This window comes from Tachyglossus aculeatus, chromosome 3 (assembly GCF_015852505.1).
Source record: "Tachyglossus aculeatus isolate mTacAcu1 chromosome 3, mTacAcu1.pri, whole genome shotgun sequence".
In the NCBI taxonomy this organism is placed as follows: Eukaryota; Metazoa; Chordata; class Mammalia; order Monotremata; family Tachyglossidae; genus Tachyglossus; species Tachyglossus aculeatus.
This window is the reverse complement of record NC_052068.1, coordinates 567,948-590,166: the sequence shown is the minus strand read 5'-3', so window position 1 is coordinate 590,166 and position 22,219 is coordinate 567,948. Positions and strand designations below refer to the sequence as shown.

The 22,219-nt window shown below is 49.3% G+C and overlaps 1 protein-coding gene across 5 annotated transcripts in view; it reads left to right on the top strand.

Moving 5' to 3' along the window:
- EEF1AKMT2 (EEF1A lysine methyltransferase 2) overlaps positions 1 to 10,102 on the top strand; it is a 51,582-nt gene extending 41,480 nt beyond the window's left edge. For 3 of the 5 annotated variants that reach the window (XM_038744283.1, XM_038744279.1, XM_038744284.1), the window contains one exon: positions 9,901 to 10,102. In XM_038744283.1, the coding sequence (XP_038600211.1) occupies positions 9,901 to 10,079 (179 nt within the window). In that variant the 3' untranslated portion in view covers positions 10,080 to 10,102. The remainder of the gene's footprint in view (positions 1 to 9,900) is intronic. The other 2 variants (XM_038744282.1, XM_038744280.1) reach the window with 1 other exon arrangement.
- The last annotated feature ends 12,117 nt before the right edge of the window (positions 10,103 to 22,219 follow it).

The following is a 22,219-nucleotide window of genomic DNA, read 5'->3' as shown; positions in this document are numbered from 1 at the left end:
TCACCGTTGGCTTTAGTGCCTTCAATCAATGGGTACTCGTGCTCTCTGTCTGTCTGTCTCTCTCCCCTAACTACTTACAGCTCTTCCAGGAGGCCCTCCCTGATTACTGTCTCTCATCGCCTCCCGCTCTTCTCCACCTCCTCCCCACTGGCTCTTCAGCACCCCTGCCCTTGGGTTCTCATTCTTCTTCTCAATCAATCAATCGTATTTATTGAGCACTTATACATCCCCAACTGTGCTTATGTCCGTATCTTTACGCTCCCTTACCTGTCGTTAATTTAAGTGTCTGCCTCTCCTGCTAGATCATAAGTTCCCCAAGGGCACGGATCATGTACGTATGTACTTGTACATATCTACTCTATTTATTTTATTTTGTTAGTATACTTATATGTATCTATTCTGTTTATTTTATTTTGTTAGTATGTTTGGTTTTGGTTTTGTTCTCTGTCTCCCCCGTTTAGACTGTGAGCCCACTGTTGGGTAGGGACCGTCTCTATATGTTACCAACTTGTACTTCCCTAGCGCTTAGTACAGTGCTCGGCACACAGTAAGCGCTCAATAAATACGATTGATTGATTGATCATGTCCGCTTGCTCTGTCAGTTCTTTCTCAAGCACTTAGTACCGTGCTGGGCACTCAGTAAGAGCTCGGTAAATGCAGTTGTTTGACCGGAATGATTTTCATCGTCAGGCTAATGGCGGTGCCGACTGATCCCTGGCTCATCTTCTCTTCATTCATTCATTCATTCAATCGTATTTATTGAGCGCTTACTATGTGCAAAGCACTGTTCTAAGCGCTGGGGGGATACAAGGTGATCAGGTTGTCCCACGTGGGGCTCACGGTCTTCATCCCCATTTTACAGATGAGGTCACTGAGGCTCAGAGAAGTGAAGTGACTGCCCAAGTTCACACAGCAGGCATGTGGCGGAGCCGGGTCATCAGAGAGTGAACGTGTACCAGATTTTGGAGTTGACTCCGCCGGGAGCCAGTCCTGGATAAATGAATCCGCGGCGTCTCCCTGTGGCGTCTGTGCCAGTCGGATGTTTCCGTTTTCCTAGGTGTTAATTGGAAGTTCCCCGGGAACCCCGTCGACGAGGGTCCCTTGGGGGGATCCGGCTGGAGGGGGTTGCGGAGAGCAGTTGGCGATATTCCTTCCGCGCCCCCCCCGGCAGCAGTTGGCTGGGAAAAACACGGAGCTGCTTAGCTCCCGACTCTTCCGCTCGGAGTTCACACGGAAGTAGAATTCCCCCAGCGCCGCGCCGGGACGAGGCGGAGGCCGTGAAATGGTGGACGGCTGCGTCGGGGTGTCGATCCGTCCGCGGGAGGTGCCCAGGGCGCCCCGAGGAGAGGCCAGAAGGCGTGGGAGTTGTAGGAACCAGAGTCCAGGGTGGAAGAGGAATTGCGGCGGCGGCGGGAGAAGCCGGGAGCATCCGGGTCTGCTGGACCAGGCCCAGCCCGGGCCCCTTTCTGCTCCCTCGGTCCAGGGTGGCCCTTGGAAGAGGCTGCCTTTGGACCTTCACCTTTGCTCCCGGGGCTTGACCCCGGGCCCATCATCATCATCAATCGTTTTTATTGAGCGCTTACTGCGTGCAGAGCACTGTACTAAGCGCTTGGGAAGTCCAAGTTGGCAACATATAGAGACGGTCCCTACCCAACAGTGGGCTCACAGTCTAAAAGGGGCAGGGATTCCCAGCCGCTCCGGGAAGCTGGGAAGAGTCACTCCTGCCCGCGGGTAGCCCCTCAGGCAGGACAGAAAAAGCTGATGACGACAGCTGGGGGCCGGGCCCTGTACAATCAATCAATCAATCGTATTTATTGAGCGCTTACTGTGTGCGGAGCACTGCACTAAGCGCTTGGGAAGTACAAGTTGGCAACATATAGAGACAGGCTCTTGGGAAGTAGAGCTTAAGGAAGTGACGCCTTTCCCGCCTACAAGGAGCTTCCACTCCAGCGGGGCACAGGCGGAAGCCTATTGGCCGTTAGAGGGGTCAGAAGTAGCGTTGAGAAAAAGTAAATGCTGAGGATAATAATAATATTATAATGATGATGGCGTTTATTAAGCGCTTACTGTGTGCAAAGCACCGTTCTGAGCTCCGGGGAGGTTTCAGAGTGATCAGGTTGTCCCACGGGGGGCTCACAGTCTTAATCCCCATTTTCCAGATGAGGGAACTGAGGCCCAGAGAAGTGAAGTGACTTGCCCCAAGTCACCCAGCTGACAGTTGGGGGAGCCAGGATTTGAACCCATGACCTCTGACTCCAAAGCCCGGGCTCTTTCCACTGAGCCACGCTGCTTCTCAGTGGGTATGGGATGGGTATCAAAAAGTCATCAAGGGCTAGAGGTGACTGATGGGAGGCTGGGAATGAGAAGCAGCGTGGCTCAGTGGAAAGAGCCCGGGCTTTGGAGTCAGAGGTCATGGGTTCAAATCCCGGCTCCGCCAATTGTCAGCTGTGTGACTTGGGCAAGTCACTTCACTTCTCTGGGCCTCAGTTCCGTCATCTGTAAAATGGGGATTAAGACTGTGAGCCCCCCGTGGGACAACCTGATCACCTTGTAACCTCCCCAGCACTTAGAACAGTGCCTTGCAATCAATCAATCAATCAATCGTATTTATTGAGCACTTACTGTGTGTAGAGCACTGTACTAAGCGCTTGGGAAGTACAAGTTGGCAACATATAGAGACAGTCCCCACCCAACAGTTGGCTCACAGTCTTGCACATAGTAAGCGCTTAATAAATGCCGTCATCATTATTATTATTAATGAATTAGGAAAAGCTTACTGGAAGATGTGGGATTTCCGGAGGGCTGTGGTTGCGGGGAGAGCTGGGGGTCTGTCGGAGGTGTGGGGAGGAAGGAGTTCGAAGCCGGGGCAACCAACCGGAGAGTCCGGGGTGAGGGACGGCTCTGGAGAAGCGAAGACAGCAGGTGTTGGGGGGGAAGAGAGGAGAGAGCTGCTGGCTCAGGTGGGGCTAGATAATAATAATAATAATAATAATAATAATAATAATAATATAATAATAATGGCATTTATTAAGCGCTTACTATGTGCAAAGCACCTTTCTAAGCGCTGGGGAGGTTACGAGGGGATCAGGTTGTCCCACGGGGGGCTCACAGTCTTCATCCCCATTTGACAGATGAGGGAACCGAGGCCCAGAGAAGTGAAGTGACTTGCCCCAAATCACCCAGCTGACAATTGGCGGAGCCGAGATTTGAACCCGTGACCTCTGACTCCAAAAGCCCGGGCTCTTTCCACTGAGCCACGCTGCTTTCTAGATGGCGGACAGACCTGAGGGGCCGGGAGGTTTTTTCATTCATTCATTCATTCAATCGTATTTATTGAGCGCTTACTGTGTGCAGAGCACTGTACTAAGCGCTTGGGAAGTCCGGAGGACTCCGGGGACCAGTCCAAACCACCCCCACCAACGCCATCCCTGCCCGGGGCTCCAAGGGCTCCAGCCGGGCGGAAAGAGTGTGGGCCGGGGTAGCGGGTTCTAGACCCAACTCTATAATAGTAATGGCATTTATTAAGCACTTACTATGTGCAAAGCACTGTTCTCTAGTGGTAGTAGCATTTATTGAGCCTCCCCCCAGACACAGCACGCCACATGAACTCATTCATTCATTGTCGTATTTATTGAGCACTTACTGTGTGCAGAGCACTGTACTAAGCGCTTGGGAAGGACAAGTTGGCAATCAATCAGTCATATTTATTGAGTGCTTACGGTGTGCAGAGCACTGTACTAAGCGCTTGGGAAGTACAAGTTGGCAACATCTAGAGACGGTCCCTACCCAACAGCGGGCTCACAGTCTAGAAGGGAGAGACAGAGAACAAAACCAAACATATTAACAGACTAAAATAAATAGAATAAATATGTACAAGTCAAATAAATCAATAAATAGAGTAATAAATCCATACAAACATATATACAGGTGCAACATATAGAGACAGTCCCTACCCAACAGTGGGCTCACAGTCTAGAAGCGGGAGACAGAGAACAAAACAACACATATTAACAGGCTAAAATAAATAGGATAAATATGTACAAGTCAAATCAATAAATAGAGTAATAAATCCATACAAACATATATACAGGTGCAACAAAGAGAGATGGTCCCTACCCAACAGCGGGCTCACAGTCTAGAAGGGGGAGACAGAGAACAAAACAACACATATTAACAGACTAAAATAAATAGAATAAATATGTACAAGTCAAATAAATCAATAAATGGAGTAATAAATCCGTACAAACATATATACAGGTGCTGTGGGGAAGGGAAGGAGGTAAGGCAGGGGGGATGGAGGGGGGGAGGAGGGGGAGAGGAAGGAGGGGGCTGAGTGTGGGAAGGCCTCCTGAAGGAGGTGAGCTCTCAGCAGGGCCTTGAAGGGAGGAAGAGAGCGAGCTTGGCAGATGGGCAGAGGGATTGGGGGCATTCCGGGCCCGGGGGATGACGTGGGCCGGGGGTCGATGGCGGGACAGGCGAGAGCGAGGCCCGGTGAGGAGGTGAGCGGCGGAGGAGCGGAGGGTGCGGGATGGGCTGGAGAAGGACAGAAGGGAGGTGAGGGAGGAGGGGGCGAGGGGATGGAGAAACTTGAAGCCCAGGGTGAGGAGTTTCTGCCTGATGCGCAGATTGATCGGTAGCCATTGGAGGTTTTTGAGGAGGGGAGTGACATGCCCACAGCGTTTCTGGACAAAGATAATCCGGGCAGCAGCGTGAAGTAACGTGGCCAGTAACGTAGGGGAAGCAGCGTGGCTCAGTGGAAAGAGCCCGGGCTTTGGAGTCAGAGGTCATGGGTTCAAATCCCGGCTCTGCGACTTGTCAGCTGGGTGACTTTGGGCAAGTCACTTCACTTCTCTGGGCCTCAGTTCCCTCCCCTGTAAAACGGGGATGAAGACTGTGAGCCCCCCGTGGGACAACCTGGTCACCTTGTAAACTCCCCAGCGCTTAGAACAGTGCTTTGCACATAGTAAGCACTTAATAAATGCCATTATTATTATTATTATTATTATTAAGTATGGATTGAAGTGGGGAGAGACAGATGAGGTAACTGAGGCCCAGAGAAGTTAAGTGACTTGCCCAAAGTCACACAGCTGATGGCAGAGCCAGGATTTGGCCCCATGACCTCTGACTCCAAAGCCCAGGCTCTTTCTACTGAGCCACGCTGCTTCCACACCGTAATGTCCTCTCCCAAGTGCTTGGCACAGCACTCTGCACACAGTAAGCACCAAATAAACTCCAGTGATTAATTGGAAACCCGGATCAGACTTGCTTGATCTGACCCCTGAGGAGTTCTCAGAGGGGTCCTCCCGAGCACATGGGGCATTGGGATGGGAAGGGAAAGGATGCAGATGAGATAACTGAGGCCCAGAAAATAATAATCATAATGATGGCATTTATTAGGCGTTTACTCTGTGCAGAGCACTGTTCTAAGCGCTGGGGAGGTTACAAGGTGATCAGGTTGACCCATGTGGGGCTCACAGTCTTAATTCCCATTTTCCTCCCCCTCCCACCCCCCCTTACCTCCTTCCCCTCCCCACAGTGCCTGTATATAATAATAATAATAATAGTAATAATAGCATTTGTTAAGCACTTACTATGTGCAAAGCACTGTTCTAAGCGCTGGGGGGATACAGGGTGATCAGGTTGTCCCGCGTGGGGCTCACAGTCATCATCCCCATTTTACGGATGAGGTAACTGAGGCTCCGAGAAGTTAAGCAACTTGCCCAAGATCACACAGCAGACATGTGGCAGAGCCGGGCTTCGAACCCACGACCTCTGACTCCAAAGCCCGTGCTCTTTCCACTGAGCCACGCTACTTCTTATATATATATATATATATATATATATATATATATATATATATATATATATGTTTGTATGTATTTATTACTCTATTTTATTTGTACATATTTACTCTATTTTATTTGGTTAATATGTTTGGTTTTGTTCTCTGTCTCCCCCTTCTAGACTGTGGGCCCGCTGTTGGGTAGGAACCGTCTCTAGATGTTGCCAACTTGTACTTCCCAAGCGCTTAGTCCAGTGCTCTGCACACAGTAAGCACTCAATAAATACGATTGAATGAATGAATGAATGAATCCCGGCTCCACTAATTGTCCTCTGTGTGACTGTGGGCAAGCCACTTAACTTCTCTGTGCCTCAGTTACCTCATCTGTAAAATGGGGATTAAGATTGTGAGCCCCCCATGGGCCAACTTGATCACCTTGTAAACTCCCCAGCGCTTAGAACAGTGCTTTGCATATAGTAAGTGCTTAATAAATGCCATCATCATTATTATTATTAGTGGATAGCGGAGGCAGGCCACTCCCATCGCTCTCCCATGGCTCAGTCGCCTCATTCATTCATTCAGTCGTATTTATTGAGCGCTTACTGTGTGCAGAGCACTGTACTAAGCGCTTGGAAGGGGCTCTTCTAGACTGTGAGCCCACTGTTGGGTAGGGACTGTCTCTATATGTTGCCAATTTGTACTTCCCAAGTGCTTAGTACAGTGCTGTGCACATAGTAAGCGTTCAATAAATACGATTGATGATGATGATGATATACGTTGCCAACTTGGACTTCCCAAGCGCTTAGTACAGTGCTCTGCACACAGTAAGCGCTCAATAAATACGATTGATTGATTGATTGATTGGAAAGTACAAACCGGCAACATATAGAGACTGTCCCCACCCAACGACGGGCTCAAAGTCTAAAAGGGGGAGACGGACAACAAAACAAGGAGATAGGTGTCAATACCATCAGAATAAACAGAATTATAGCTGTATACACGTATTCATAAAGTAAATATGCACAAATAATAGAGTAATAAATATGTATAAGTATATCCAAGTGCTGTGGGGAGGGGAAGGGGGTAGGGCAGAGGGAGGGAGGGGACGCCTCGGGGCTTCCGCAGGGGAAGTTGGCAGCAGGGCTCTGCACATAGTAAGCGCTCAATAAATACGATTGATTGATTGATTGGAGGTTCCGGCTTTCAATGGGAGGCCAACGATCCTCAGACAGGGTGCTCCGGGCTCGAATCCCAGCTCCGCCACATGTCTGCTGTGTGACTTAGGGCAAGTCACTTCGCTTCTCTGCGCCCCAGCTCCTTCATCCGTAAAATGGGGATGAAGACTGTGAGCCCCCCGTGAGACGGGGACTGTGTCCAACCCGATGCTCTAGTATCTACTGCGATACTCAGTACGGTGCCTAGCACAAAGTAAGCGCTTAACAAATACCGTAAAAAAAAAAAAGGTGTCACTGTCCTTTAATCAATCAATCAATCGTATTTATTGAGCGCTTACTGTGTGCAGAGCACTGTACTAAGTGCTTGGGAAGTGCAAGTTGGCAACATCTAGAGACAGTCCCTACCCAACAGTGGGCTCACAGTCTAAAAGGGGGAGACAGAGAACAAAACCAAACATACTAACAAAATAAAATAAATAGAATAGATATGTACATAAATAAATAAAGTAATAAATCTGTACAAACATCTATACATATATACAGGTGCTGTGGGGAAGGGAAGGAGGTAAGATGGGGGGATGGAAAGGGGGACAAGGGGGAGAGGAAGGAAGGGGCTCAGTCTGGGATTATGTGATTGATAATAAATAAATAATAACAATAAATAATAAATAAATAATAAATGTGATTGAATGAATGGATGAGTGAATTGACTGTGAGGTTTTCTGGCATCTGCCCGGTGCCCGCGTCCTCTGAATCGGTCTCCGTGGCCGTGCCGGATCTGGCTCTTGGCCACCCATCGCATCCACTGGACCAGATAGGCCGAGTGTTGAGGTGGCCAAGTTTCCGGGGTCGTTTTTCAAACGAGGAAATAATAATAATGATGGCATTTGGTAAGCGTTTACTGTGTGCAAAGCACTGTTCTAAGCGCTGGGGGGGATACAAGGTGATCAGGTTGTCCCGCGTGGGGCTCACAGTCTTAATCCCCATTTTACAGAAGAGGTCACTGAGGCTCAGAGAAGTTGCCCAAGGGTCGCCAGGGTCGCTTCCAAAACGAGGAAAACATGCTCGGCCCGGGAGGGTGGCCATCCTGGGGCTCCGCTACGCTTTTAGAGAAGCAGCGTGGCTCAGTGGAAAGAGCCCAGGCTTTGGTGTCAGAGGTCATGGGTTCGAATCCCGCTCTGCCACATGTCTGCTGTGTGATCTTGGGCAAGTCACTTCACTTCTCTGGGCCTCAGTTACCTCATTTGTAAAATGGGGATTAAGACTGTGAGCCCCACGTGGGACAACCTGATCACCCTGTATCCTCCCCAGCGCTTAGAACAGTGCTTTGCACATAGTAAGCGCTTAACAAATGCCAATTATTAGTATTATTATAGCCGTGGGGAGCCCCCGCCCAGCTCCCACCGACTCCCGCATGGAGCCTCTCTGAGGCGTGGAAGGTGAGCGGATCCGTGCCACCCCACCAGGCTGTCGGGGAGCGTCCCCAGGAGCTAGGAGACACGGTGCCCGCCCTCGAGGACCTTCCACTCTGGCTGTGGGAATTCCCAATCAATCAATCAATCGTATTTATTGAGCGCTTACTGGGTGCAGAGCACTGGACTAAGCGCTTGGGAAGTCCAAGTTGGCAACATATAGAGACGGTCCCTACCCAACAGCGGGCTCACAGTCTAGAAGGGGGGGGGGCGGACAGAGAACAAAACCAAACATATTAACCAAATAAAATAAATAGAATAGATATGTACAAGTAAAATAAATAATAAATAGAGTAATAAATATGTAAATTCCCAGCAGGAGGGGGGCCCCCGGGGCTGGCTAGGTGGGCTAGTGCCGAAGGGGGCCGGAGCGGCAATTGGGGGCAGGGATCCCCCAAGTTGTTATGTTGCCAGCTTGTCCTTCCCAAGCGCTTAGTCCAGTGCTCTGCACACGGTAAGCGCTCAATAAATACGATAGAATGAATGAATGAATCCCCTAGGCCGCTCCTCCAGGCCCCCAGCCCGGGGTTGGGCTCCTGTGGATCGCGTTGACTTGCCGGCCCAAGGGAGCCGAGCTGGGCTGGGCCAGGCGTGGGCTCCAGTGGATCGGGTCGGCTTGGTGGCCCTCAATCAATCGTATTTATTGAGCACTTACTGTGTGCAGAGCACTGTACTAAGCGCTTGGGAAGTCCAAGTTGGCAACATATAGAGACGGTCCCTACCCAACAACGGGCTCACAGTCTAAAAGACCCTCGGGGGCCGGGCCAGACCGAGAGGACACTCCCAAACGCATCCCCTTGGGTGCCATCTGCGGAGGCCGTCGGTGGTCCACACGCATCCAGGGTGGCCCGACGGGCCCAGGAGCGCCCCGGGCCTCATCGTCTCCAACCGACAAGGCCCCGCCACCCTCTGACTTCCACCAAAGCCGCGTAGGCTGGTGGAATGGGCCCGGGAATCGGGGGACCTGGGTTCGAATCCCAGTTCCGCCACTGGTTCTGCTGGGTGATCTCGGGCAAGTCACTTCCCTGCTCTGGGCCTCAGTTTCCCCATCTGCAAAAAGACAGTTGATTCAGTACCCATTCTCCCTCCTACTTAGACTGTGAACCTCATGTGGGATAGGGGCTGGATCCAGTGTGCCGGCGTCGTACCTAGTGCTTAGCAAATAGTAATAGCAAATGCCACTGTTATTATGGACTAATATTATTACTGTTACTATTATCATTATTAGGACTCGGTCTGCTCTCTAGCTTATCATCACCAACATCATCATCAATCGTATTTAGTGAGCGCTTACTGTGTGCAGAGCACTGTACTAAGCGCTTGGGAAGTACAAGTTGTCTAAAAGACTGGCTTATCTGGGCTCTGTCTGGCACAAAGCTTGTGGCGGTTCCCCCTGAGCTCGTGACCAGCGTGTCCCTGTCCATCAGCGTTGGCAGCTTCCCAATATTAATGTATCGTTTTTATCTTTCAGAGGGTGAATTAACAAGCAAGCCGCCGCCAAGCACCCTGGCCCTGAATAACGAAGAGGAGGAGGAGGAGGAGGACGAGGACGACGACACCCCTCTCATTCTGGTCCGTTCCCTCTTTCACCTTTTCTCTGTGGGGCAATCTTTCCCGTTCCTCCCCTCCCCAGGAGCCAGAGGACAATAAATGGAGACCCTTTTTAAACAGAATTTGGCCGAATTGGATTCCTTCCCAAACTCATTTCCTCTGCATTGTTTCTGTGCGTCTGACAGCCTATGATGCCTCTTCTCTATTTTCTGTTTGCCCACGTAAATATAGGTGAATGAGAGAGAGAGAGTGAGAGTGTGTGTGTGTGTGTGTGTGTGTGAGATTTTTCAGTCCTGTTGCTGCCAGTGTGAGCCCCCTTCCAGACTGTGAGCCCACCGTTGGGTAGGGACCGTCTCTATATGTTGCCAACTTGGACTTCCCAAGCGCTTAGTCCAGTGCTCTGCACACAGTAAGCGCTCAATAAATACGGTTGATTGAATGAATGAACGAATGCCAGTGACCCGCCATTTTGGGATGCTCTAACTCCCATCCACACCGTTGCGGGATCACCGTTACGGAACGCACTGTTCCCCTTCCACCTTTTCAGGATGCCCAGTTTCAGGATGCATTCTCTGCCCTGCCAGTTGTCAGCTGTGTGACTTCGGGCAAGTCACTTCACTTCTCTGGGCCTCAGTTACCTCATCTGTAAAATGGGGATTGGGATTGTGAGCCCCCCGTGGGACAACCTGATCACCTTGTAACCTCCTCAGCACTTAGAACAGTGCTTTGCACATAGTAAGCGCTGAACAAATGCCATTATTATTATTATTGTAACCTCCCGAGTGCTTAGAACAGTTCTTGGCACATAGTGAGCGCTTAATAAATGCCATTATTATTATTATTGTAACCTCCCGAGTGCTTAGAACAGTGCTTGGCACATAGTAAGCGCTTAATAAATGCCATTATTATTATTATTGTAACCTGGAAGCAGCGTGGCTCAGTGGAAAGAGCATGGGCTTTGGAGTCAGGGGACATGGGTTCGAATCCCGGCTCCGCCAGTTGTCAGCTGGGTGACTTTGGGCAAGTCGCTTCAGTTTTCTGGGCCTCAGTGACCTCATCTGTAAAATGAGGATTAAGACTGTGAGCCCCCCGTGGGACAACCCGATCACCTTGTTAACCTCCCCAGCGCTTAGAACAGTGCTTTCCATATAGTAAGTGCTTAGTAAATGCCATTATTATCATTATTATTATTGTCACCTCCCCAGCACTTAGAACAGTGCTTTGCACATAGTAAGCGCTTAATAAATGCCATTATTATTATTATTCCCCCGAACACCTTAGGCCCAGTGGACCCGGTTTCACCGGGCTTCCCCTTTTGGCAGTTCTAGGAGTTGGGTGCCTCAGGTGCCCCGGGTGCTCTTGAGCCGTGTCACAAGACGGAGAGAAGGGTTGTGGGGCGGCCCGAGGCCGGGCTGCTGGCGGATCCAGGGCCGTCTGTTCCGACTGGGCCCTTGGAGCCGAGATCATCATCATCATCATCAATCGTATTTATTGAGCGCTTACTATGTGCAGAGCACTGTACTAAGCACTTGGGAAGTACAAATCGGCAACATATAGAGACAGTCCCTGCCCAACAGTGGGCTCACAGTCTAAAAGGGGGAGACAGAGAACAAAACCAAACATACTAACAAAATAAAATAAATGGGATAGATATGTACAAGTAAAATAAATAAATAAATAAATAGAGTAATGAATATGTACAACCATATATACATATATACAGGTGCTGTGGGGAAGGGAAGGAGGTAAGATGGGGGGATGGAGAGGGGGACGAGGGGGAGAGGAAGGAAGGGGCTCAGTCTGGGAAGGCCTCCTGGAGGAGGTGAGCTCTCAGCAGGGCCTTGAAGGGAGGAAGAGAGCGAGCTTGGCGGGTGGGCAGAGGGAGGGCATTCCGGGCCCGGGGGATGACGTGGGCCGGGGGTCGATGGCGGGACAGGCGAGAACGAGGCCTAACGGTGAGGAGGTGAGCGGCGGAGGAGCGGAGGGTGCGGGCTGGGCTGGACAAGGACAGAAGGGAGGGGAGGTAGGAGGGGGCCAGGGGATGGACAGCCTGGAAGCCCAGGGGGAGGAGTTTCTGCCTGATGCGCAGATTGATTGGGAGCCACTGGAGATTTTTGAGGAGGGGAGTAACATGCCCAGAGCCTTTCTGGACAAAGATAATCCGGGCAGCAGCATGAAGTATGGATTGAAGTGGAGAGAGACACGAGGATGGGAGATCAGAGAAAAGGCTGGTGCAGTAGTCCAGACGGGATAGGATGAGAGCTTGAATGAGCAGGGTAGCGGTTTGGATGGAGAGGAAAGGGCGGATCTTGGCAATGTTGCGGAGCTGAGACCGGCGGGTTTTGGTGACGGCTTGGATGTGAGGGGTGAACGAGAGAGCAGAGTCGAGGATGACACCAAGGTTGTGGGCTTGTGAGACGGGAAGGATGGTAGTGCCGTCAACAGAGATGGGAAAGTCAGGGAGAGGGCAGGGTTTGGGAGGGAAGACAAGGAGTTCAGCCTTCGACATGTTGAGCTTTAGGTGGCGGGCAGACATCCAGATGGAGATGTCCTGAAGGCAGGAGGAGATGCGAGCCTGGAGAGAGGGGGAGAGAGCAGGGGCAGAGATGGAGATCCTCTCCCGGTGAACGCTGAGGCCCCGGAAGCTGAGCCCTTTCCCGATGCTGCGCCAGACGGGACCCCAACGGTCCCCAGAGTCCCCACAAAGTGCCCGACTCCACCAGGCTTTGCTTCCCTGGCATCTGCGGATGGGATACGCCCAACACCCAGAACCCAAGAATTAGAATCATTCATTCATTCATTCATTCAATCGTATTTATTGAGCACTTACTGTGTGCAGAGCACTGTACTAAGCGCTTGGGAAGTCCAAGTGGGCAACATCTAGAGATGGTCCCTACCCAACAACGGGCTCACAGTCTAGAAGGGGGAGACAGACGACAAAACCAAACATGTGGACAGGTGTCAAGTCATCAGAATAAATAGAAGTAAAGCTAGATGCACAGCATTGACAAGATAAATAGAAGAGTAAATATGCACAAGCGCCCAGGGGAAGCAGCGTGGCTCAGTGGGAAGAGCGCGGGCTTTGGGAGTCAGAGGCCGCGGGTTCGAATCCCCACACTTAGCTGCGTGACCTTGGGCAAGCCACTTCTCTGCCTCAGTGACCTCATCTGTAAAATGGGGATTAAAACTGTGAGCCCTGAGCAGGACAACCTGATCCCCTCGCATCCCCCCCAGCGCTTAGAACGGTGCTTTGCACATAGTAAGCACTTAACAAATACCACCATTATTATTACCGTTATTAAGAATGAGGAGAATGATAATAATGGCGGTTACGGCGGGTGAGCCTTTGCCCATTGAGACCTCTGGGACCCGAGAGTTGGGGCAACGTGTATTTTGAGGTGAAATCAACGAGTCAGTGTGGTAGTCGGAGCGCCTACTGTGTGGGAATGTTGCCAATTTATTTGTACTTCCCAAGCGCTTAGTACAGTGCTCTGCACATAGTAAGCGCTCAATAAATACGATTGATGATGATGATGATGGTGGGAAGCACTAAACGGAGTACGTGGGAGAGTGCCTTAGATTCAAAACTAGAGAAACCGCGTGGCCTAGCGGATAGAGCTCGGGCCTGGGAATCAAAAAGAACTTGGTTCTAATCCCGGCTCCTCCACCTGTCTGCTGGGTGTTCTCGGGCAAGTCACTCCTCTGGGCCTCAGTTTCCTCATCTGCAAAATGGGGATTGAGAATGTGCCCCACGTGGGACGGGGACTGTGTCCAACCTGATTAACCCGTCTCTACCCCAGCGCTTAGAACAGTGCCCGGCACATATTCGTTCAATTGTATTTATTGAGAGCTTACTGGGTACAGAGCACTGTACTAATCGCTCGGGAAAGTACAATACGACAATAAACAGTGACATTCTCTGCCCACAGTGGGGTGGGGGCAGAGGGACATCAACACCAATAAATAAAATGACAGATGTGTACAAAAGTGCTGTGGAGCTGAGATGCCGGCGGGGGAGAGGAAAGGGAGCAAGTCAGAGCGACGCAAAAGGGACGTGAGGAAAAGTGGGGCTTAGTCTGGGAAGGCCTCTTGGAGGAGATGGGCCTTCAATAATGAATAATGAATGAATGAATGAATCAATGCTATCATCATTATTATTATTACAATCTAACAATAAACACACAAGTTGCCAACTTGGACCTCCCAAGCGCTTAGTCCAGTGCTCTGCACACAGTAAGCGCTCAAGAAATACGATTGAATGAGTGAATGAATGAATAAATGTTATCATTATTATTATTACTATTACAATCTAACAATAAACACACAAGTTGCCAACTTGGACCTCCCAAGCGCTTAGTCCAGTGCTCTGCACACAGTAAGTGCTCAAGAAATATGATTGAATGAATGAATCATTATTGTTATTATTACAATCTAACAATAAACACACAAGTTGCCAACTTGGACCTCCCAAGAGCTTAGTCCAATGCTCTGCACACAGTAAGCGCGCAATAAATACGATTGAATGAATGAATGAATGAATCATTATCATTATTATTACAATATAACAATAAACACACAAGTTGCCAACTTGTACCTCCCAAGTGCTTAGTCCAGTGCTGTGCACGCAGTAAGCGCTCAAGAAATACGATTGAATGAATGAATGAATCAATCAATGCTATCATTATTATTATTATTACAATATAACAATGAACACACAAGTTGCCAACTTGGACCTCCCAATCGCTTAGTCCAGTGCTCTGCAAGCAGTAAGCACTCAAGAAATACGATTGAATGAATGAATCAATGCTATCATTATTATTATTATTACAATATAACAATAAACACAAGTTGTGTATATGTATATATGTATGTATTACTCTTATTTGTCCATATCTATTCTATTTATTTTATTTTGTTAATATGTTTTGTTTTGTTGTCTGTCTCCCCCTTCTAGACTGTGAGCCCGCTGTTGGGTAGGGACTGTCACTATCTGTTGCCAACTTGTACTTCCCAAGCGCTTAGTACAATGCTCTGCACACAGTAAGCGCTCAATAAATACGATTGAATAAATGAATGAATGAATGAGTGAATGAATAAGGCTCTGAAATGGAGGAGAGTCATTGTCCGGCGGATTTGAGGAGGGAGGGCGTTCCAGGCCAGGGACAGGATGTGGTCAATCAATCAATTAATCAATCGTATTTATTGAGCGCTTACTGTGTGCAGAGCACTGTACTAAGCGCTTGGGAAGTCCAAATTGGCAACATATAGAGACAGTCCCTACCCAACAGTGGGCTCACAGTCTAGAAGGGGGAGACAGAGAACAAAACCAAACACATTAACAAAATAAAATAAATTGAATAAATAGAATAGAACGGTCCAGGGGCTGGCGTTGAGACTGGTGAGATGGAGGCCTGGTGAGAAGGTGAACACTTGAGGAGCAGAGTGTGTGGGCTGGGTTGTAGAAGGAGAAGCGAGGTGAGGTAAGAGGGGGCAAGGTCGCCAAAGGTGAGGAATTTTTGTTTGATACGTAGTACTTAATAAGTATGTAGTACATACTAAGCGCCTAACAAATACCACATTGTAACTGCTTAACAAATACCATAAACCCCCCTAAAAACCTACATTCCCTGCCGATAAACTGGCAGTTAGAAATGATTGTGAGCCCACTGTTGGGTAGGGACTGTCTTTCTATGTTGCCAGCTTGTACTTCCCAAGCACTTAGTACAGTGCTCTGCACCCAGTAAGCGCTCAATAAGTACGATTGATTGATTGATTGATTGATTGAACAGTAGTGAGGGCAGGAGGGATCCCAAGGAGCTCCTTACCTTCCCTCCCAAACCGTCCTCTTCCGAACTTTTCCGTCACTGTGAACAGCACTACCATCCTTCCCGTCTCCCAAGCCCGCAACCTTGGTGTCATCTTCGACTCCGCTCTCTCATTCACCCCTCACATCCAAGCCGTCACCGAAGCCTGCCGGTCTCACCTTCACAACATGGCCAAGATCCGCTCTTTCCTCCCCATCCAAACCGCTACTATGTTAGTACGATCTCTCACCCTGCACCCCCCACCCCCCGACGCTTAGAAGTGCTCTGCACATAGTAAGTGCTTAACAAATACCATCATCATCATCATCATCACCATCATCATCAATCGTATTGAGCGCTTACTGTGTGCACAGCACTGTACTAAGCGCTTGGGAAGTACAAATTGGCATCATATAGAGACAGTCCCTACCCAACAGTGGGCTCACAGTCTAAAAGGGGGAGACAAAACCAAACATACTAACAAAATAAAATAAATAGAATAGATATGTACAAGTAAAATAAGTAAATAAATAGAGTAATAAATCTGTACATACATATATACAGGTGCTGTGGGGAAGGGAAGGAGGTAAGATGGGGGGATGGAGAGGGGACAAGGGGGATAGAAAGGAAGGGGCTCAGTCTGGGAAGGCCTCCTGGAGGAGGTGAGCTCTCTCCCGACTGGATTACTGCACAACCTCCTGCCTCTCCCCACTTGGGTCCATACTTCAATCTGCTCCACGGATTATCTTTCTACAGAAACGTTCAGGGCGTCACCCCCCCCCCTCACCCCCCCATCCAACTCCTCAAAAATCTTCAGGGGTTGCCTATCAACCTCCATATCAAACAAAAACTCTTAACTATTGGCTTCAAAGCTCTCCATCCCGTCGCCCCCCTCACCTCTGTCCTTCTACAGCCCAGCCCTCACACTCCGCTCCTCCGGTGATAATCTTCTCACCGTGCTTCGATCTCACCTGTCCCGCCGTCGACCCCGGCCCACGTCCTCCCTCCTCAAATCCGCCACTCTTCCCCCCTTCAAGGCCCTACCGAGGGCACACCTCCTCCAAGAGGCCTTTCCTGACTAAGCCCCCTTTCCCTCAGCTCCGCCTCCCATGCTCCCTTTGCTCTCCACGCCCCCCACCCCACAGCACGTATGCATTTATGTATAGATCTGTAATTCTATTTATTCATATTGATGCTCGTTTACTTGTTTTGATGTCTGTCTCCCCCCTTCTTGATCATAAGCCCTGTGTGGGTGGGAATTGTCTCTCTCTCTCTTTTTTTTTTTTTTTGTTGGCATTTGTTAAGCGCTTACTATGTGCAAAGCACTGTTCTAAGCGCTGGGGGGGATACAAAGTGATCAGGTTGTCCCACGTGGGGCTCACAGTCTTAATCCCCATTTTACAGATGAGGGAACTGAGACTCAGAGAAATTAAGTGACTTGCCCAAGGTCACACAGCAGACATGTGGTGGAGCCAGGATTCAAACCCCTGACCTCTGACTCCAAAGCCCGGGCTCTTTCCACTGAGCTACGCTGCTTCTCTTCATTGCTGAATTGTACTTTCCAAGCACTTCCCTTCCCCACAGCACCTGCATATATGTATATATGTCTGTACATATTTATTACTCTATTTATTTTACTTGTACATATCTGTTCTATTTATTTTATTTTGTTGGTATGTTTGGTTTTGTTCTCTGTCTCCCCCTTTTAAACTGTGAGCCCACTGTTGGGTAGGGACTGTCTCCATATGTTGCCAACTTGTACTTCCCAAGTGCTTAGTAATAATAATAATAATAATGACGGTATTTGTTAAGCGCTTACTATGTGCAAAGCACTGTTCTAAGCGCTGAGGGGGGGATACAAGGTGATCAAGTCATCCCACAGGGGGCTCAGAGTCTTCATCCCCATTTTACAGATGAGGGAACTGAGGCACAGAGAAGTGAAGTGACTTGCCCAAAGTCACACAGCTGACAATTGGCGGAGCTGGGATTTGAACCCATGACCTCTGACTCCAAAGCCCGGGCTCTTTCCATTGAGCCACGCTGCTTCTCTAGTACAGTGCTCTGCACACAGTAAGCACTCAATAAATGCGATTGATTAGTACAGTGCTCTGCACATAATATGACTGCCAATGAATGAATGAATGAATGGAGAAGCAGCGTGGCTCAGTGGAAAGAGCCCAGGCTTTGGAGTCAGAGGTCATGGGTTCAAATCCCGGCTCCTCCAGTTGTCAGCTGTGTGACTTTGGGCAAGTCACTTCACTTCTCTGGGCCTCAGTTACTTCATCTGTAAAATGGGGATTAAGACTGTGAGCCCCCCGTGGGACAACCTGGTCACCTTGTAACCTCCCCAGCACTTAGAACAGTGCTTTGCACATAGTAAGTGCTTAATAAATGCCATCATTATTATTAAATGCCATTATTATTATTATTATTATTATTATTATTATTATTATTATTATTATTATCATTACTAAGAGCTTGGAAAGTACAATTCAGCCACAGATAGAGGCAATCCCTACCCAACCAAGGGCTCACAGTCTAGAAGTCGTCCCTTCTCTGCGCCTCTGTGACCTCATCTGTAAAATGGGGACTAAGAGTGTGAGCCTCACGTGGGCCAGGGACTGTGTCCAACCTGATTTACTTGTGTCTACCCCAGCTCTTAGGCCTCGGCACATAGTAAGCGCTTAATAAATACCGTTATTATTATCGTTATTATCGTTATTGTCATTGGGCACCGGCTCAGTTAGTGTCCTGAGCCCTCTAGACATCCTTTGGCTCTTCCAGCGGACTGGAAGGACCCCAGTTGACGCGTCATCATCATCATCAATCGTATTTATTGAGCGCTTACTGTGTGCAGAGCACTGTACTAAACGCTTGGGAAGTACAAGTTGGCAACATAACTTGACACTTCTAGTTTGCCTCTTCCGGTTCCTCCTCTTTGGTTTAAAAAGGGGAAATGGAGATTCCATCCTCATAACCGGCGGGCTCCGTCGCGGTTCGGAGACCACTGCAGCCGACGCGATCAAACCGGAGCAAACACATCCATGGTGATGAACGTGTCCACGGGGACACGTCCCACGGAGGCCAACACGCCTGCGCTAGCGGACGTGTGCCCGGTGGTGACGTGTCCAGGGTGACGGACACGCCTAGGGCTCCGGGCAAGCTCACGGTGGGTAGGGAGCGTGACTGTTTATTGCCACAGTGTACTCTCCAAAGCACTTAGTACAGCGCTCCGCACACGGTAGGCACTCAATAAATACGATGGACCGACAGACGCACTGAAGCGCTTGCCCCGGCGGTCAGTACGGTGCCGGACGTGTAGCAAGCACTTAACGAACACCGTTAAAGACAAAAAAGCAAGTGGGGAAGAGGGAAAGTTCCGTGAGGGCAAGCAGCGTGGCTCAGTGGAAAGAGCACGGGCTTTGGAGTCAGAGGTCATGGGTTCGAATCCCGGCTCCGCCACATGTCTGCTGTGTGACCTTGGGCGAGTCACTTCACTTCTCTGTGCCTCCGTTCCCTCGTCTGTAAAATGGGGATTAAGACCGTAAGCCCCCCGTGGGACAACCTGATCACCTTGTAACCTCCCCAGCCCTTAGAACAGTGCACGTAGTAAGCGCTTAACAAATGCCATCATTATTATTATTATTATTATCGTGGCTACTCTTTTTTTTTAATGGCATTTATTAAGCACTTACTATGTGCAAAGCACTGTTCTAAGTGCTGGGGGGATACAAGGTGATGTGGTTGTCCCACGTGGGGCTCACAGTCTTAATCCAGTCTTTTAGAATGTGAGCCCACTGTTGGGTAGGACCGTCTCTATATGTTGCCAATTTGTACTTCCCAAGCGCTTAGTACAGTGCTCTGCACATAGTAAGCGCTCAATAAATACGATTGATTGATTGATTGATTAATCCCCATTTTCCAGATGAGGTCACTGAGGCCCAGAGAAGTGAAGTGACTTGCCCAGAGTCACACAGCTGACAAGTGGCCGAGCTGGGATTTGAACCCACGACCTCTGACTCCCAAACCCATGCTTTTCCCACTGAGCCACGCTGCTTCTCTATAATAATGCTGGCGTTTGTTAAGCACTTACTATGTGCCGAGCACTGTTCTAAGCGCTAGGGAGGTTACAAGTGATTAGGTTGTCCCATGGGGAGCTCCCAGTCTTAATCCCCATTTTACAGATGAGGTAACTGAGGCCCAGAGAAGTGAAGTGACCTTCCCAAAGTCACACAGCTGACAAGTGGCAGGGCTCCCGGGGTGCTCTCCCTCCCCGGAGGGCGAGGAATCGTCCTCAGTGGGCAGAGCCACCCCCGGGAGCTCACCCAGCCGGCAGCTCGGAGCCCCATGTACCCATCCTGGTACTAATAATAGTCACTGTGGTACTTGTTAAGCGCTTACTATGTGCCAGGCACTGTACTAAACTCTGGGGTGGATACAGTCAAATCGGGGTGGACACAGTCCCTGTCCCACGTGGGGCTCACCGTGTCGATCTCCATTTTACAGATGAGGGAATCGCCCCTTGTCTTCCCTTTACTTCTCCCTGCCTCAGTTCCCTCATCATCATCATCAATCGTATTTATTGAGCGCTTACTATGTGCAGAGCACCGTACTAAGCGCTTGGGAAGTACAAATTGGCAACATCGAGAGACGGTCCCTACCCAACAGTGGGCTCACAGTCTAAAAATAGTCTCCAGAGTCACGTAAGTGTCACAGTCTCAATAAATATGATTGATTGATTGATTGATTAAAAGGGGGAGACAGAGAACAAAACCAAACATACTAACAAAAAAAGATTAAAAAGAATAGATATGTACAAGTAAAATAAATAAATAAATAGAGTAATAAATATGTACAAAAATATATACATATATACAGGTGTACAATGGGGATTGAGACGGCGAGCCCCACGTGGGACAGGGACTGTGTCCAACCCTGAGCCCACTGTTGGGTAGGGACTGTCCCTATATGTTGCCAACTTGTACTTCCCAAGCGCTTAGTACAGTGCTCTGCACACAGTAAGCGCTCAATAAATACGATTGATTGATTGTATGTACCCCGGCGCTCAGTGCAGCGCCTGGCACGTAGTAAGCGCCCAACAAATACCCTAGTGATAATCATAACTACATGCTTTCTGGATGTGGCAAGGAGGGCGACCCCTCTTCTGGGCAGGGGGGTTGCAAAAGCAGGCCTCGCTGGCACTCCTCTAGAGTGGTAGCTCACCATGGGCAGGAACGTGTCGGTCATGGGTTCAAATCCCCGCCCCGCCAATTGTCAGCTGTGTGACTTTGGGCAAGTCACACAGTAGAGAAGCGGCGTGGCTCAGTGGAAAGAGCCCGGGCTTTGGAGTCAGCGGTCATGGGTTCAAATCCCGGCTCCACCACTTGTCAGCTGGGTGACTTTGGGAAAGTCACTTCTCTGGGCCTCAGTTCCCTCATCTGGAAAATGGGGATGAAGACTGTGAGCCCCCCGTGGGACAACCTGATCATCTTGTAACCTCCCCAGCGCTTAGAACAGTGCTTTGCACATAGTAAGCGCTTAACAAATACCACCATCATCATCATCAAGTCATTTCACTTCTCTGGGCCTCAGTTACCTCATCTGGAAAATGGGGATTAAATGGGGCAGCATGGCTCAGTGGAAAGAGCCCGGGCTTTGGAGTCAGCGGTCATGGGTTCAAATCCTGGCTCCACCACTTGTCAGCTGTGTGACTTTGGGAAAGTCACTTCTCTGAGCCTCAGTTCCCTCATCTGTAAAATGGGGATGAAGACTGTGAGCCCCCCATGGGACAGCCTGATCACCTTGTAACCTCCCCAACACTTAGAACAGTGATTTGCACATAGTAAGCACTTAACAAATACCACCATCATCATCATCATCAAGTCATTTCACTTCTCTGGGCCTTAGTTACCTCATCTAGAAAATGGGGATTAAATGGGGCAGCGTGGTTCAGTGGAAAGAGCCTGGGCTTTGGAGTCAGAGGTCATGGGTTCGAATCCTGGCTCTGCCAATTGTCAGCTGTGTGACTTTGGGCAAGTCACTTCACTTCTCTGGGCCTCAGTTCCCTCATCTGTAAAATGGGGATGAAGACTGTGAGCCCCCGTGGGACAACCTGATCACCTTGTAACCTCCCCAATCAATCAATCAATCGTATTTATTGAGCGCTTACTATGTGCAGAGCACTGTACTAAGCGCTTAGAACAGTGCTTTGCACATAGTAAGCGCTTAACAAGTACCATCATCATCATCATCAAGTCATTTCAGTTCTCTGGGCCTGTTACCTCATCTGGAAAATGGGGATTAAATGGGGATAAATTCATTCTATTTATTTGATTTTGTTAACATGTTTTGTTCCGTTGTCCATCTCTCCCTTCTAGACTGTGAGCCCGCTGTCGGGGAGGGGCCGTCTCTAGATGTTGCCAACTTGGACTTCCC